Source organism: Anolis sagrei, chromosome 1, assembly GCF_037176765.1.
Source record: "Anolis sagrei isolate rAnoSag1 chromosome 1, rAnoSag1.mat, whole genome shotgun sequence".
NCBI classification, from domain to species: Eukaryota; Metazoa; Chordata; class Lepidosauria; order Squamata; family Dactyloidae; genus Anolis; species Anolis sagrei.
Window position 1 is genome coordinate 145,433,613 of NC_090021.1, and position 18,258 is coordinate 145,451,870.

Here is an 18,258-nt window from a genome sequence, read left to right on the forward strand (position 1 = left end):
TGACATTCTAGAATTTTTTCCATGTTTCTGCCTCATGATCCTGGTTTCTACAGAGTGCCCGGTATGTTAATGCTTTCAGATGCCAGTCCCATATCTTCAGTAATTGATCCACGTTCACTTATTAATGCATCACACCATCTTTCCACCAGGATGTGCAGCAAATAATGGGTGCAACCATCATTGTTTCTGTGGGAAGCAACTTTGGATTGCGCTCACATTATGTGCATTACATAATGATCATTGAAATTTCAGCCAGTTTTCAGGAGGGTTTTCCACATCCAGCTGCCTCTTTTCACTTGGTGTTTTGCACAAGGAATTGAACAGTCATTTCCTTTTCTAACAGGAAGTAAATTGGAGAGAACTGAAGGAAAAAGAGTAAGGTAACTCCAAAACTGCATAATTATCTATATTACACTAATTTCACAAGTACCATAAAAGTGACACTCAAATGCTCCCCCACTACACACTCTACCTTGTGATGTAGAAGAGAACTAGGAATATGTATATAGTCCTCCATGTAAGTCCAGTCCAGGAGGAGAATTACATGGGCTACTGCTTTGTGCAACATCAATATATTTAATGTAACATCTAGCTACATTACATATATTTAATTTAACATCTTGTTAAGCCTGTAGATAAGAGGTTGGTGATCTTTGGCATACCAGATATTTGGGTCTTCCATCCCTATTGGCCATATTCAGCATAGCCAATGACAAGAGTTGTCATCCTAAACATCTGGAGTGTTTCAAGTCCCCCATCCCTGCTTCAGAAACTATATAACTTATTCTGGAGAAAAATGCTCTGCCTTTCATGAGGCATTATTCAAATCCTTCTTCCATGAGAAGGATTTGAGCAGATAATATAAAAATGTAATCTTCTCAAATTGCTTGTCATATTTGGACATAATATTTAAATGCTTCTGATTCATCCACTTGCTGCAACCATTGACATTTCCATAAAAGTAGTGCACTGCAGTTTAAAAAAAAGATCTCCCTGGAGAAATATGGCAATTTTTATTTTGTTATTCAGCTGAGAACATATTCTGTTGTTTCTTTTGATTTCTTTTTACAAAATTAAGATTGGTTTGTGTTCATTTGAAGAAATAAAAATCCAAACTCTGTATTCTTATCTCTAAAGAGCCCCCTACACTTTTAAGTGGCATCACTAGCATCACAGATGTCATCCAGTATTTCAGCAAATGTGTACATCTAAAATTAATCTTTCTCCTCACCAAGGAATTGAACATACACGAAAAGCTATCCTGTCACTCTATATGTTATGGTCATACAGGTAAGCTTCATTTGATCTCCCTAGCTGAGGATGTAAGTCGAAAGCTATGCAAACACCTTTCAAGTCATTCGGCCTGAAAAACCAGACTTCATAAGCTACAGAAGAATGCTATTGCATTTCATTATGATTTAACCAACCCTTCAAGTGTTGTAGAGTGGTAACACTAGAGGTGAGTGATTTCTGGATCTGGGATTCAGTAGAGTCACTCATTCTGGTTTGGATTGTATTCTCCTTTGATGAATTAACAGTTTGGAAGTAGTCTTGAAGGCATAAGTGACTTTAATCTACACTGCCTCCTTTCAGTGTAGATTGATACCCCAACTACACTTATTTCTGGGCAGATATAGGTTGGCCACTGCAAGCTGTACATCTGTAGTCTTGAGAGTGGATTATTGGAATGTGGTGAGCGTTGTCCTATCTTTTAAGTTGGTTTCAAAAGTGGTTCTGGTACAGAATGTAGCAGCTCAGATATTAACTAGAAAACATCACTTATTATACAAACACCTATGCAAAGTATCATATGTCATCACAAAATTGTCTCCCTTCCCCCGCTCTTTTAATCAAAAAAGGGATGCGACTATTATGTGATGAAAAAAATCCAGCCACAGGGCTTCACGCAGAGGACAGCCAAGTGAAGTTCCATTGCTGGAAAGTGGGTGGGTACATAGGGGAAGCAAAGCTTCACTTCTTCATGTACCACTTGCCTTTTCCCATGACAATGGGGCTTGACTCAGCTAGCAACCAAGTCAAACCTTGTAGTACCAAAAAGAGGATGTAGTCATGCAAATGAGGGAATTCACTCCCCTGTGCTCTGCCTCCTTTCCATGGCACTACGGGACTTGACTTGGCTGGCAATTGAATCAAACACCGTAACATCAAAATGACAGTCACACCTTTCATACACACACCCAGGCAAGTAAACTAAGGGTGCGGTTATTATGCCAGGAATTTTAAAATAGCAATTATGTAACCCCAAAAATGAGGGTACGACTATTATGCGATGGTGGACATTATGCAATGAAATGTAACTTGAGTTAATTAATTAATATCTCACCTTTCCCCCAACTTGGGGTCTACATTGGCTGCCAAGGTACTACCAATGTAATTTTATGATGCTTAATGTAATACACAATAGGTATATAAAGAATACACACAGAATTATCATCCTCCAAACAAAAGCATTGTTTGCCACACAAATAATAATAATAATAATAATTATTATTATTATTATTATTATTATTATTATTATTTCTTACCTGCCTCTCCCCATGACTTGAGGCAGGTCACAGCACAAATACAAGTCTATTTCTGAAAACAGTGTTTATTTGTGCAACAAAAAAAAATCCCGGATTTCTACACAAAAAACATTACTTTGTGTAGAAGACTGTATTTTGTGTAAAATGGTCTGGGTTTTCAACAAAAAGGAATGTTTCTCATATAAATGAAATTTTCACAGAAATACATAAACATTAGATGAAACACCATCCTATGCAACAGGGAGAAAACGTCTGTGAAGGAAAAAATAAGCAAAGATTTGTACTCCTAGTACAACTGACTAACTTGGGATAAGGTTATCCCAAGGAGCTTCTCCATTTGTGGAGCTCATGTCCAAAAGATATGAAATACATCTGAACATATTTTACAGGATATGCATTCTTTTGCTATAACATTCAACTTTCCTAGACCTGTACTTCAGTGATTTGATGCATTTTGATAGTTTTGATCCATACATAATATTCTATGTCTAACCAACAATATGGTACCACCTATAACCCATTTTTCATTGGTGGATTTGGTACCTTTTCGGATCCATACTCAACATTTGTACTAATCTATTATGTCCATTTGAGATTCTAAAGACACCCTGTTGTCCACACTTTAGACTACAGAAATCCACTCCTATGCTGACTTAAGCAATGGAGAGAAAGGTCTTCTCTGTGCAATAACCACTATGTGCAACGATCTGTCATCTAAACTACATTGGTCTTCATTCCTGGTATGAGCATATTGAACACCTGCTTTTTCTCCTTGTTGTTCTGTCACTCATGGGCTTTTTGGATGGAAGAGTAACAACAGCAGAAACAACAGTGGTGATAGTAGTGCTGGTGGTGCTGATTGCATGATTATACAACCTTTCTTTTGATATTTTGTTCAGATCAGAAGTAGTGTAGAAAACAGGAAAATTATTCACAATATTAAGAAAATGATTGAAAAATATGTTTTCGGTGTTGAAAAACCCTGACAAGAAGAATCCTGAACTCATAAGAATCTTTGCCATTCTGAATTTACTTTGTGCAAAAATTGAATGATGAGGTTTTGCGCAGAAAATGCTGTTATCAGAAGTTTATCCTGCACAAAATTTGCACCTGGTGGGTTTGCCTATAAAATAGAAAACATTTATGCATAGGAGATAATATTTCAGCTCAAAAAATGCTGTTTTCTTCACAAACCAACCATATGCAAATGTTGTGCATAATTGTGACTAGGCTTTGAAATGAGTGTGATTGCAAAGACTATCTCATAGGAGGAAAAAGCCCTCGTCATTTTCTTTAAAGAAAGAAACTCAATGTTTTTTTCCAGTAAAAAAATAGTCAGTTAGTTAGCTGATTAAGGGAGCTATCTGTGATCTACATCTTACCCTAACATGTTGAAGTAACATCTCTCTAGTGCATTATTTCCTTTACAGTACTGACCACCCAGATGCCCTCAGGGATGCACACTTATTGAAAATAGAATTCATTCCTCACTTTGCCCAGAAACCATAGAATCATAGAGCTGAAAGAGACCACAAGAATAATCCAGCCCAACCTCCTATCATGCAGAAAAATACAAAGCCCCCTTGACAAATGATCATCCAGCCCCTGCTTAAAAACCTCAAAGGAGATCCTACCACAGTCCAAAGCTGCATATTCCACTGGTGAACACCTCTTACCATCAGATAGCGCTTCCTAATGTTTAGTTGGGATCTCTTTTCCTGCCATTTGAATCCATTGCACTATGTCCTAGTCTCCAGAGCAACAGAAAACCCTCCTCAATGTGACATCCTTTTAAATATTTAAATATGGCTATTATAAAGGCATTAAAAGGCTGTCTGGGCAGGGGGGTCAAACAATCCCACCGCTGCCACCAAATTATAAAGGCACGCGTATGGCAAACAATATAGCTGGACAGGGGGTAAAGCAGATCCCACCAACTGTCCCTCCAATATTAAGAATTCACACCACTGGCACCTATATAAATGTTATGAGGGGATGTCTCTCTGATTAACTTCCGCTGCCACCATAGTAAATGTACAGGAACACCCTAGCTGTTAGAAAATATTAAAAAGGTTTTATAAGATCACCAAGCACTGTGTTTTTCCTATTTGCTTCTTCAAAGGGAAACAGGTGAGGTTGTTTAGAAAGAACTATAGCCACAAAGGCACACTGAACTCAGGCTTTTTAAGTTTTAAAAATAATCAAGGAAAGTTTATTGATGAGAATACAGAGAAGTGAATGCTGTTTAAAATCTTGGTGGTTACATAGAAATGTTGGTTCTTGTTCAAAGCGTAATGGTTACATGGAATGGCTCTTTCTTTGTTACTAATATATAGTTCTTCTGTTCTTTAACAACAAGTACACTTGACAGGATCTGAATCTCTGCCAAGATACAACTGTAGCTTAGCTACCCTCAATTGTGGCCTAGCTAACTACAAAACCAGCTATCTTTCCCTGATAACTGTTCCAGTTTGCCACAGCTTCTTTTGCTGGCAAACCTAAGGCAAACTGCCTTCCCTAAACTAATCTTAAAACACGAACTCCTAAACTGCCTTCCTACTCTAATCTCTAACAACAACAGACTGACTGAAAAAGCCCTCTTCTTTCCCTCCAAACAGTCTAAACTCCGCCCCCTTTAATAAACCGATCCTGGCTATTCTAAGGCTGGCTCAGGCCTAGGCCACTCCCCCTCTCTGAAATGGTGTTTTCCCTAAACTAAAATGGCTCCTGCTACCCTCTGCCAGGCCCTCTAAGGCTGAAACTAACTGGCCTGCTTCTCCTAGGCCCTGCCATCCAGGCTGGCAAGGTAAGGGATCTTTACCGCTATCATCTCCCTTCTCTGCTTTTCTCTCTCTAAACTAAACTATCTCATTGACAACTAGTGTGTCTTTCACAACCAATAGCTCTTGATGTGATTAAACAAATTATTCCCCATGAATTTCACTAATCCCCTTTTAAAGCCTTCTAACCCAAGAGTCACTACTGCTTCCTGCCATAGTAAATTCCCTAAATTCATTACGCATTGTGCGAAGTAGTGCCATCCTTTGTCTACTCCAAGCCTGATCCATATTTCAATTCAGCCTAGAATGAAGCGCAGCAGTGTCGCTACACAGCCATTTCATCACAGACCAAACTGCAGTCTGCAACACCCATTCGATTCATCCATTCATCATTTCCATGTAATAAAAGTGCCTTGTGAATCAGTGAGAGAGGAATGAGAGAACACTTCATTATGTTTCACTGCCTGCGAGAGCTCTAAAAGGGATTTTTTTTTGTTTGTTTCTTAGTGTGGAGAGAGCAGGATTGGTATTCTGTGGAGATGCAAGTTTTCATTTACAGTAGAGCCTCACTTATCCAACAAAAACAGGCTGGCAGAATATTGGATAAGCAAAAAGTTGGATAATAAGGAGGGATTAAGAAAAGCCTATTAAACGTCAAATTACATTTTGATTTTCCAAATTAAGCATCAAAACATCATGTTTTACAACAAATCAACAGAAAAAGCAGTTCTGTACACAGTAACATTATTTAGTAATTACTGTATTTATGAATTTAGCACCAAAACATCATAATGTATTGAAACAGTTGTGGATCCAGGGGAGAGGCAGACTGTGTTGGATAATACAGAACATTGGATGAGCAAAGATTGGATAAGCGAGAATCTACTGTAATAGGAACTTCAGAGTTCGCGCCTTTTTGCATTTACATCCAGAATTGTTTCTTTTCTCCTGAAACAATTTCTCCCATGCCAAATTCCTTCCTGAGGTAAACCAGATTATTGATTCGTCATTGCCACATTCCCCGTCTCTGCCCCCTTCCGAAAACAGATTTTTAAAGGCATTGTGGGGATACAGATTTCATAGCAGCTAACAGCCGAATTGTTTGTATGTGCCACTGAATTCAATGGGACTTACTCCCAAGGAAGTGTGTATAGGACTGCGCCCTAAACTTCCTTTTGTGCTGGAGGCTGAATATCTGCACTGGAGTTACATTAAGATAAGGCTGCACAGCTGTCTCTGTGGCAGCATGTTCCGTTTCACTGCTGTGCTTTTGATGGATTTCTTGTCAGAATGTAATCTGCTCTGTTGACCTAGTCCTGGGAATCCAAATCCCTTTGCCTCTGCTCTCCCTGCATTCAATCTTAGAATGATTTCCTTTGGAAGAGTTAATTTATATAGATTAATTAACTCTTTCAAGGAACCCATTCTAAATGGTAAAACAAAGAGTGGGGAGAAAATAGCAACGAAGAAACATGCCATGAAAACATACACACAGTGTGCTATCTATCTTATTTTGTGATGCTGTGGATATCTTTTTGGACCTTACCAGAATGCTGGTTTAGTTTATGTTTTTCATTATATATGTCACAGATTGGAGCATATAGAGTGTGATCTGTTTGTAAGATATATGCATGAGTACCTTTTTAAAGAAACGTGTATTTTGTTTGTGATGTTGCCTTCAACCTGTCAATGTAGTCCAACATGTAAATATATAGCTATATGTGTTGATTCATTAAAGAAAATTTCAAATCACTGACATGGGAAGATAATTAACCTATATCTGACAACTAAACTAACCATATTACCTAGAGCAGTTGTTCTCACCTTTGGACCTCTCATTTAGGTCTCAGAGTAGAAATGTGAAAGTGTTGTATCAAGTTGGAAGACTTAGTTTCCTGTACTACAATGCACAGAATCCTTATACATTTTGATTAGTTGTGCATTTATTTCCGTTATTTACTTTATCCATAAGACTCATCCCCCACAACTAAAGTGTGTTTCTTCAAACTCTTTCAATTATAGGCACTTTAGTTCTCATTTTAACATAGTATATTATTTTATCCATTAAAGACCTACCATGATCTTCTTGGAAACAAACTTGTAAAATGTGGGCTAGATAAGACTACTGTTAGGTGGATTTGTAGTTGGTTGAGTAACCAACCCAAAGGGTGCTCACCAATGTTTCTTTCTCATCCCCTGAAAAAAGTGACTAGTGAAATGCTACAGGATTCTGTCCTGGATCTGGTGCTGTTCAACATCTTTATTAGTGACTCGGATGAAGGTTTAGATGCCGTGCTTATCAAGTTTGCAGATGATACAAAACTGGGAGGTATAGTTAATCATCTAGAAGACAGGATCAGAATCCAAAATTACCTTAACAGATTAGAGAGCTGGGCCAAAACTAACAAAATGAATTTCAACAAGGAGAAATGTAAGATACTACACTTAGACAGAAAAAAAAACTAAATGCACAGATAGAGGGTGATGCCTGGCTCAACAACAGCACATGTGAAAGAGCTCTTGGAGTCTTAGTAGACAAAAAGTTTAATATAAGCTGACAATATGATGCAGCAGTTTAAAAAGCCGTGGGGTTTTTAGCTGCATCAAAAGTAGTATTGTGTCAAGATTAAGAAAAGAAGTATCAAAATGAGTATTGTGTCTATTCTGTGTTGCTGAGACCTCACCTGGAATACTTTGTCCAATTCTGGACACCACAATTCAAGAGAAATATTGGCAAGTTGGAATGTGTCCAAAGGAGGGCGACTAAAATGATCAAAGGTCTTGAAACCCTGAGTCCCTGTGAGGAGTGGCTTAAAGAGCTGGGTATGTTTAGCCTGCAGAAGAGAAGGCGGAGAGGAGACATAGTCACCATGTTTAAATATTTGAAAGGATGCCACAAGGAAGAGTAAACAGGTTTGTTTTCTGCTGCCCAGGAGACTAGAACTCAGAACAATGTGTTCAAATTACAGGAAAGGAGATTCCACCTGAAATTAGGAAGCACTTCCTGACTGTAAGAGCTGTTCAACAGTGGAACTCTTTAGAGCAGTAGTTCTCAAACTTGTGGGTCCCCAGATGTTTTGGCCTCCAACTCCCAGGAATCCTAACAACTGATAAACTGGCTGGGATTTCTAGGAGTTGTAGGCTAGAACACCTGGGGACTCACAGGTTGAGAACCACTGCTTTAGAGACTTTTAAGTGGAGGCTGGGTGACAATCTCTCAGGTGTGCTTTATGCTTTTCCTGCATGGCATGGGGTTTGACTGGATGGTCCTTCCAGCTTTATGATTCTGTGATTCTGATATGTGAATGCTCAAGGTGAGGTCCATTTTTCTCAAAACAAGTCACAAGTATGAAAATGCCACCTCTCTCAAGACTGCCAAATCCCTCAACCTTTCATTTTATTCATGCTTCAATGTTTTGGCCTACTTATCTGTCTTGAGATCAGTTGTGGAAAACAGTATTATTATGGTACTTGCAAAGAACACTTCAGCCAGCAAAGGAGATTTCCCACCATGGTTGGGAAGATTCTGGGAGTTTAGTCCAAAAAACGAACACCCCCATATTCGGCACAGGTGGGATACTTAAGAGTTTCTTTATAGCAATCTTTATATTTAATGTAACGATTGGAAATATAAGAATCATGCAGTCTTATGGAATGTCAGTGCAATCTGATGGGATATAAATAAGCAAATAAATAACATCTTCACTTGGATCTGCCAGTACGAAAGAGATGGATGTTCAATGAAGTCTTAGTTTTGACTCTAGAATGCAGTTCAGGATTTTGGATTCTTTCATTTGTAGACATCAAGTCTTCTGTTCTCATGGTTTCAGGGAGAACTTAGAAATAGATACTTCCTGCAGATCAGAAACCTGAGTTTCACAGAATTAAGAGGAAGAACGAGCAGGACACATAAACCTGTCCCTCTGTATACTCTTACGGTTCTGTGTTACATATATATTGATGTGATATTGACCAATATGCTAGTAACAGATTGTGAGATGATATGGACAAAACAAAACCACAGCCTGGTGGGTTGTTGTAGGTTTTTCGGACTATATGGCCATGTTCTAGAAGCATTCTCTCCTGGCATTTTGCCTGCATCTATGGCAAGCATCCTAAGAGGTTGTGAGGTCAGACCTCACAACTTCTGAGGATGCTTTCCATTTTGCAAATGCTGTGGGGCGAGGTTATCAAATCCCTTGAAGGCTTTCTTCATGTACTATCATCACTGTTATAGCTAGACCCAAGAGTGAGACATTTGACAACATAAGAATGGTCAGAGTCGTCATCATATGGTCTCTTAATTTCCATTAACCAGACACTAGAGAGTGAGTATAATCCCTGGAGAGCTTATCTTCTTTTATTCTCCTCATTTTTAATCTGATTAGAAATAGTGAGCTTTTGCTGGCAAATTGAGCTATTCCATTGAGATAGTTCTATTTGTTTGTTTGTTTGACACTTGTATACATCTTAGGAATCCTACTGTCCTAAGGTGCTGTCACTGAATAGTCCACTTTTTGCTGGATGTGTTCAAAAAGCTCGGATCAAGAAAAGGGAAAGAAATTGGCAGTTCCACACTTCAGAAATGCCTTCCGAGAGCCAGTGAAACCTCCTTCCCAAGAGATGAAAAAACAGGGGAGTGCACCAAATGCAGGAGGTTGCCGAACAGGGGTCTGGTTTTCTCCTTTGAATCCATCTCCTTCCACTGAACAGACCTCAAATATACAAACCCTCCCTTGCCATGCAGCTGCCTGCAGTGACAAATTGATGCTGCAGCAGCTTTTTTCTCCTGTTCCTCCCCCTCCTCATGCAGTCGTAGCATAAAATGGTCAAATGATGTTCCACTGAAGAATTCAATTTCACAGTTCAGTTGGGTCCTTGATTACACTGCCAAATTCAGATTAATGTGCATTTAACTAACATGGATCAGGGAACTTCTGGCTCGCAGCCAGCGATGAAACTAGCAACTGAGTGCAGTGTCGGGCTGTATGCTCTGTCCACCCCTGTGCTCCACCACTGAAATTGATTGATTAAATAAATTCACTGCTATAATTAGTTGTAATTGGGCTACATCGTGAGCCTTGTGTCTGAGCCCCCACCCACCTTGAAGATGTTACCCACGTACCTCAAGCTCTTTGACTCTGAACAAAGATGAAAATTAATGCGCTTTTCAGAAAATGGCTTGCAGTGGGGTTTTTTTTTTTAAAAAAAATGGTACTTTATTATAAAGGCCTAGAAGAATATTTATAAAAGTTAAGAATTGATGGATAAACATCTTGGCAAGACATTTTATTATTATTTTTTTTACAAAAAATAGAAATTGACACATAGGATGCCGTATTCTGAATTATATACACACAAAAAACCATTGATTGTTTAAGATTTCTTTCACTGGTATAGCTTTTCTCCAAGTCTGATGCTGATTGTAGATGAATAAGGAGAATCATTTGTGTTAATTGTTATTTAAATAGAATAATCCAAGCAAAAGGTCCAGTACTCGTTTTTTACAATAAAACTCCTTCTCAAAATCAGTGGCTGAAATTCTGCTTCTATGTCTATATTGTAAGGTTTTCTCCTAAATGCGTTCTCAGTATGATCTTCAATATATTCATCATTCTTCTTTGGTTCAACAGCATCACTCCAATCAAGCAGTGTGTATGTGATTGTCAAGTATAGAGATAATTCTACACATACTCACTCACGCAAATTTGTACAAATGTAAAAGTAGTTGTTGAAATATTTGCCTTCCTTATTTTTTCATCCAAACATAGTGACTCCAATGGGATTTGATCCAGCACTTGGGTATCTTCTTTACAGTTCTGAGTAAAACCAGCAACCAATTCATCACCCTGGTGGCATCAGAGCCACCACATTCCAGGGATGACAGATTAAATCATTGTATTGAAGAGTATACACAGCAGGACTTTCTTTTTTTTTACTCCCACCTATAGTTTTCTGTCTAGTGCTAGGTTCAAAAACATGCACTTAGGATTAAAGAATTCAGGATTTCACAGCACAAAAATTGGTTTTGAAAACCAAAACAAAATAAATCTCACTGTTCTTTTGCACCATATTCTAGTAGTAATCATTGGGTGTTGTTGTTGTTGTTGTTGTTGTTAATTCTTCTTAGGCCCCTTCCACACAGCTGAATAAAATCCCACATTATCTGCTTTGAACTGGGATATATGACAGTGTGGACTCAGATAACCCAGTTCAAAGCAGATATTTTAAGGTATTTTTTGCCTTGATATTCTGGGTGATATGACTGTTTGGAAGGAGCCTTATTCTCTTTTCCATGTATTGAAATGTGGAACAACAACAGATTAAATTGCCACACATTTCATCCATTAAAAATGCATAAACCAATTACATCTTGGTATTCACTAAGTTTCATTTACACTTTGAAATAAACAAATATTTGCTAGTGCCACCTATTACCATTAAAATATTGTTACACCAAGTTAAAGGAAAAATTGACCCAAAACAGCGACAACACCCCTCTCTGAATGCTGATTGTTCTAGTGTACAAAAATGTTGAGGATGTCACCCTTGCTGCTCTTTAGTTACCTATTAATGTATTTGAATTTCATCCTGAAGGCAGGTGGCTTACAGTAAAATTAATAAAACTCCCAACAATTGTTTTAACAGATCAAAATATATAAATTATGTATCAGTTTAAAATGCTAGCTGCTGTTCAGCACTGCAGTCACACATTCATAACCCAGAGTTACAGATCCATAACTGATCTGTAGTCAGTAAACCTACACAGCCTTGCTGTTAACCTACAGAAATGCCACCCCAGCCCACCTTAAGAGCCAATCATTGGATTGGACAAAGGAGGCCCATTCAGCTTCTGATTTAGGTGGAAGAAGGATGTAACAAACAGGAGCAAAACCCCTGCCATACACCCTTGCCACGGCCTCACATGCTGAAGATGGAAACACCCAGCTCCCTGTGACTCGGTCAGAAGCTGAATAGACCTCTTTCACTCTGACTGGTCAGGAATATTACTCAGTTATGCAGATTATGCAGCCAGTCTAGCATTCAGACACAATTTAAAGCCAGTTAAAACTATTTAAAATAGTATCGACCATAGTGTTTACACAGCCTGGATAAAATCAATTAGACCTGAAACTTTTAATGAAAGCTCTGAAAGACACTAGCATTGACACTAATTGATCTTCCAATAGGGGAGTATTCCACAACCGGGGTGCCTCAGCAGAGAAGATCCTTTTCAATATCCGTCATACCTTGCTGGTGGGACAGAAGTGGACCCTTCCAATAGAGCTTGATTCTTGAGGAGGCATACATAGAGTGATGCACTTTCTGGAGCATCAAAAACCCAAGCCAAATATGCAATTTGGTTAAAAGTCAACTCATATATTTACGTTTGGGAGCAAATGAAATCCAGCAATTTGAAGTGTTTGATGGATCAGAATTCTCATCCAGATTTTGTGCTTCCCCAAATTGTAAAGGGTGAAAGGAACCCAAGACTTGAGTACACAGACATTTTCTAACTGTGATCAGACTTATGCTGACAGACAGTATAGCTGTTGAGTAGTTGTGAGTTTTCCAGGCTGTATGGCCATGTTCCAGAAGCATTCTGTCCTGATGTTCCATCCATATCTATGGCAGACCTCACAACATCTGAGGATGCCTGCCATAGAGGTGGATGAAACTTCAAGAGAGAATGCTTCTGGAACATAGCCATACAGCCCAGAAAACTCACAGGAACCCAGTGATTTCAGCCTTGAAAGCCTTTGACAACACAGTATAGCTGTTATATAAGACACGTTATAATTGAGCGTACAACAATAGATGTTATAATAATTTAACAGCAAAGATAGAGCAAATTGATTTAAACTTGAAGGAAAAATCATTTTAAGTCTTATTTTTTATTAAGTGTTGGAAAAAGAAATAGTTTGTCCTCAGTATTGTGGCCTTCAGAAGAAATACAAGGCATAGCACATTAGGTTTTCATTTGTGTTATGTCAAGTCTCATTGGATGGCAAAATTTACATCCTGCGGTTAAAACTTTCATTATGTATACACATGTGCGTCCATTCAGAAGTAAGATCCAATAAATTTTATTGGGCTTATTCCCAGGCAAATACATATAGGATAGTAATATAGGTTAATAAATCAATGTTAGATGCTGAAATGTGATAAAACAGAAATTGCCAAACAGTGTTTCATAAGTGATATTATATCCATGAATCACAGTAGTTTACATCTTCTAGTCTTTTCTTCACTCACTGAAACAAATTTTACAATCCACAAAAGATGATACTTTCATTATTGACCAACCAAAACTGAGAATAACTTTTAAACCATCCATAAGAACAAATGTAGAAAGATGTGTGGCACGTCATTGGAGATAGCTGCTTTGACAATATGAAAATGTTGACAAACCATTATTGTAATCCAAGCCAGGTTTCACTTAGGAAAAAATATGTTAGAAATTACAAGCATGGTTTCTCCAGGTTCAACCAGTGGGTTTACATGAGTTTTGACATGTAAATCATATTCACTATGATGATTCGGGGTGGGTGGGGGGAGGTGAGGGAGAGGTTGGGGAGATCAAGAGATGTGATGAAACCAATATTGATTTCTATTATTTGAGATTTTTCGTCTTTCAATGAGCAAAATATATTGTTTGCCTTCAAATCATTTCTGATTTATGGCAACTTTAAGACGAACTTATTATAGGGTTTTCCTGGCAAGATTTATTCACAAAGGGTTGTCCTAGTCCAGCACCCAAACCACTACTTCACATATGCTTCCATTCATTTCTGATGTAGGTTGAACTAAATGCATGGAGGAACAAGTTGGATACATAATAGAAGTCCTTAAATCTCACTCAATGTAATTCAAACGGAAGCAGCCCAGCTCTGCACAAGATTGTTCCTTTTGATCTGGCAGCATTACATAGAATGCTAAAATTATGCAACAACCCATTCATTGTAAATGAGATTCAACCATAAGCAAGGCTTTCCTTGGCAAATCCCATTTATATGATCAAGGCTGGCATTACTTTAGTGGGGCTGGCACAGGTATATTGACTACTGGATTATGTCTACAATTTGGAGAATATCTCTTGTAAGACAACTCTTGAGTTCAAATTGTAAGAGAATTGCACACCTTGGAAAACTAAAACCTCTGCAGTGAAAACCAAGACATCGGCAAGACATCTACAGATTAAAGCCTTATTGGGAGTCAGATCACTGAGGGCTTATTCACAGCTCCCCTCCAAATATTCGGTCAAGAGCTTATCCCCCATGATCCTGTACATCTCAGAATTGGAATCTAGGCTGTCATGCATGCATGGCATTTGAGCTGTCTTGTTGTCACAACTTCTTCCCTTTTCTCAATAAGTCAGTGGTTCCCAACCTTTGGTCCTCCGGGTGTTTTGGACTTCAACTTCAAGAAATCCCAGCCAATTTACCAGCTATTAGGTATTGTGGGACCTGAGATCCAAAACACCTGAAGGACAAAAGGTTGGCAATCACTGTGATAAGTAGTAGCTTAGAATCTCTGTTTGTACAGTTAGAGAATGGAGGGCCAAATGTAATTAAATTGTTGGACTAGGATTGGAGAAATCCAGGTTCAGATCTTCACTGAGCCCTGAAACTAACAGGTCGAACTTCAGCCAATCCAACTCTCTGTTTCTAACCTACCTCACAGCACTATGATGATGATGATGATGATGATGGTGATGATGATGATGATGATGCTAAATTTATTACCTGCCTTTCTCTGTGGCTCAGGCCAGGGCACAAGACATTGTAAGAATTAAAATACTATTCGAACACAGGCGACAAGATACACAAAATTAACATGCAAGTTAGACTCCACTGATAAAATACACATTAAAATTCGCAATTTGCAATTGATTGTGTAGGCCTGCCAGAAGAGATACGTCATCTTAAATTCCAACAGCTGGTTTAGCTTTGGAAGCTTTTCCAGCAGGTCATTCCACCTCTCAGTGATGATCACCAGTCAGGTTTTGGCTGGTTGGAGTAACCGCCCCACAGAGGACCCAAGTGTTCAGGGTGGATTGTACAGGAAGAGGCAATTCTGTACGTAACCTAGGCTCAAATGATGCAAGGCTCTAAAGGTCAAAACCAACACTTTGTACTTTGTCTGGAAACTAATTGGCAAACAGTGGAGTAGCTTTAGTATAGGTAGAATATGCTCACTCCTAGATGTTCCTATAACTAGTCTGGCTGCCATGTTAAAAACTAATTGGAGTTTTCGAACTTGGTACAGAGGCAACCCAATGTAAAGTGCACGCAGAAGTGCAACCTTGAGGTTAGCAGTGTGTGCACTACCATCTTTAGGATCTCCAATTCTAAGAAGGGGGAACAGTTGACCTATCAGCCGAAGCTGGTAGTAAGTACTCCTGACGACCATATGTATCTGGGCTGATATAAGAAAAAAATGAGGAGGACCTTGAAGAAAAATTAAGATAGAACCATCATAAATTAATAAATACTTCTGAATCATTGTCTGAGAAAGTTGTCCCTGAAGTTTGGGTCGGCAAATGCCTGTTGTGGCTTTCCTAACGCCCAAACTGTGGTAGTAGCCCTGTTTGAGAGAAATTGCCAAGAGACATTTCTGTTAATGGGGCTGTGTTTTTGACCACTGAAACAAATAAAGTCAACAAATCAGCACAGAGGCCTCAAAATTTACCTGGTAGAGTAGAGATGGAAAATAATTTAGATCTCCAGATATTGTTTGAATGTGGTGTACATCATCTATCTCCAAGGGCCATGCTTTTTAGCATGCTGGAATTTCAGCTCAACATCTCGAGGGCCACATGTCTTTCTATTTCTGTCATTCTTTGTTGATTTAATTATCCAACATGAGAGGGATACCAGAAGAGCAAACATAAAATTCTCATTCTCTTTTCTTTATTTGTCAGAAGAGGCATGTCATGTCTGTGAAACCAAGCTTACTTGTTGACTTGCCTTTTTCCACAGTTGGATTACGACCGGGCCCAGATGGTAGTAAGTCCACCATTGTCTGGATCAGACACTTACCCTCGAGGGCCAACAAAGCTACCTCAGAGCCAGAGCAAAGCCAGCTATTCTGGTAGCAGCTACCAGTATCCAGCCGTCTATCACAAATTCTCTCAGTACCATCACCAGCAGCCTTCTCTGCCATCCAGTTCTCATTATGTTTCCACCGCTTCTTACCCCAGCTCCCCGAGCATCACCTCAGGCGCTTACCCTCCACCCAGCTGGGGCTCCTCCTCAGACCAGCAGACCTCCCGGGTGTCTCATGAGCAGTTCCGAGCTGCACTGCAGCTGGTGGTAAGCCCTGGGGACCCCCGAGAGTACTTGGACAACTTCATCAAAATTGGGGAAGGCTCCACTGGTATTGTTTGCATTGCCACAGAGAAGCATACCGGGAAGCAAGTAGCTGTGAAGAAAATGGACCTCCGGAAGCAGCAGAGGCGGGAGCTGCTCTTCAATGAGGTAAGAGCCATTCAGGATCTAATCAGATGGGATGTTTTTGTGTGTGTGCTTCCATCCCATTAACTATAGCTAGACTTAACTACGCCATTGAACTGTGAAATTTGAGGAGCATTTTTAATCTTCTTAAATGTCTTAAATCTCCATGCTCAAAAAAGTTAGGTGCCTTTCAATGAGTTTTGTAGTTCCTTGAGTCTTCATTTCAGCTTCACAAAAACACTATGAAGTAGGACAAGATGAGAAAGAACCATTGGCTCAAGGTAACCCCATGAGTTCAGTAACGTGTTAAACCGCGGCATCTTCTTTTCATTTTCCATTCCAATGTTTTAATCACAAGCAGCATAGTACAGTCTAAATGAAGGATGCTGCAATTCTGGGAGAGGTGTCACACAACCTACAGGTTGTAGCTACTAGTAAACCACCTAAATTCAACATCTTTGAGAACAACTTAATTTATTATTTATTTATTTACTGTGTTTATACCCTGCCCTTCTCACCCTGAAGGGGACTCAGAGCGGCTTACAAGTAGACAATTCAATGACGCATAAACAGACAAACAAATAAAATACATATACATTAAAACCAGAAAGTTAAAAATATCTAAACATTAAAAGCAATAAAAATCACACAATCCAAAATCATAGTCCAGGAGCCGTTCCAGAAGTCCAGAAGCCATTAAGGAGCCAACTTAACAACTGAATAAAAGTTTAAGGCCTCAATCACTTGGCCACCATAGCGTATATGTGAAAAGGCAAGAAAAATCCAAACAACTCAAAATTCAAAGTGATTAAGAATGAAAGCTTAATTTTGGCTATTGTTCTTAAGACAGCAAGTGTGTGAATTTAATTTGCAATTTCAAAGGGGATCATTTGTCACAGAATTTTATTTCTTTGCCAGGCTCAAAATAACAGACTTTACCCCTGCTTTGCATATACCGAGGTTGTCGAGCTTCATCCAGTGTCAGACATTATTTTCTGCTTCAGTTTAGAAAAAGAGAGAGTGCAGAATGGTTTGGCACACTGCCAAATGTTGCAGGCTTCTTTTTTAAATTTATTTTTAATATTTATACTTTGTGTCTAGGTAGTCTTCTGCTGAGTATTTCAATAAATAAAATAATATACATAAAATTGAAAAACAATTTTTTACATTTAATATTTTATATTGTGCTAATAAATAAAACCAAAATATAAAACCTCGGAGTCCACTGTGAAACAGAAACAAATTCAGTATTCAGGGCCTTTGAGTCTGCTTCAAAAGAAAGGATGATTTATATCTGGCTTCTCCGGCTTTAAAACTGGCTTCTCTGGCTTGAGCCAGAAGCAGGAAAAGCAAATGGAGGAAATTCATCCTTCTCTGGTTCAAAACTGGCTTCTCTGGCTTGAGCCGAGGCCAGGGACCAGAAGCGGGGGGGGGGGGGGAGCGGAATCATTTCCGACTCCCTGAGTTGGAAGAAAA

General features: G+C 38.9%; 1 protein-coding gene across 6 annotated transcripts in view; it reads left to right on the forward strand.

The window, feature by feature from the left end:
* Positions 1-18,258, forward strand: part of PAK5 (p21 (RAC1) activated kinase 5) — a 154,958-nt gene that overhangs the window by 120,328 nt on the left and 16,372 nt on the right. For all 6 annotated transcript variants that reach the window (XM_060785775.2, XM_060785761.2, XM_060785781.2 and 3 more), the window contains one exon: positions 16,309-16,806. In XM_060785775.2, the coding sequence (XP_060641758.2) occupies positions 16,309-16,806 (498 nt within the window). The remainder of the gene's footprint in view (positions 1-16,308; positions 16,807-18,258) is intronic.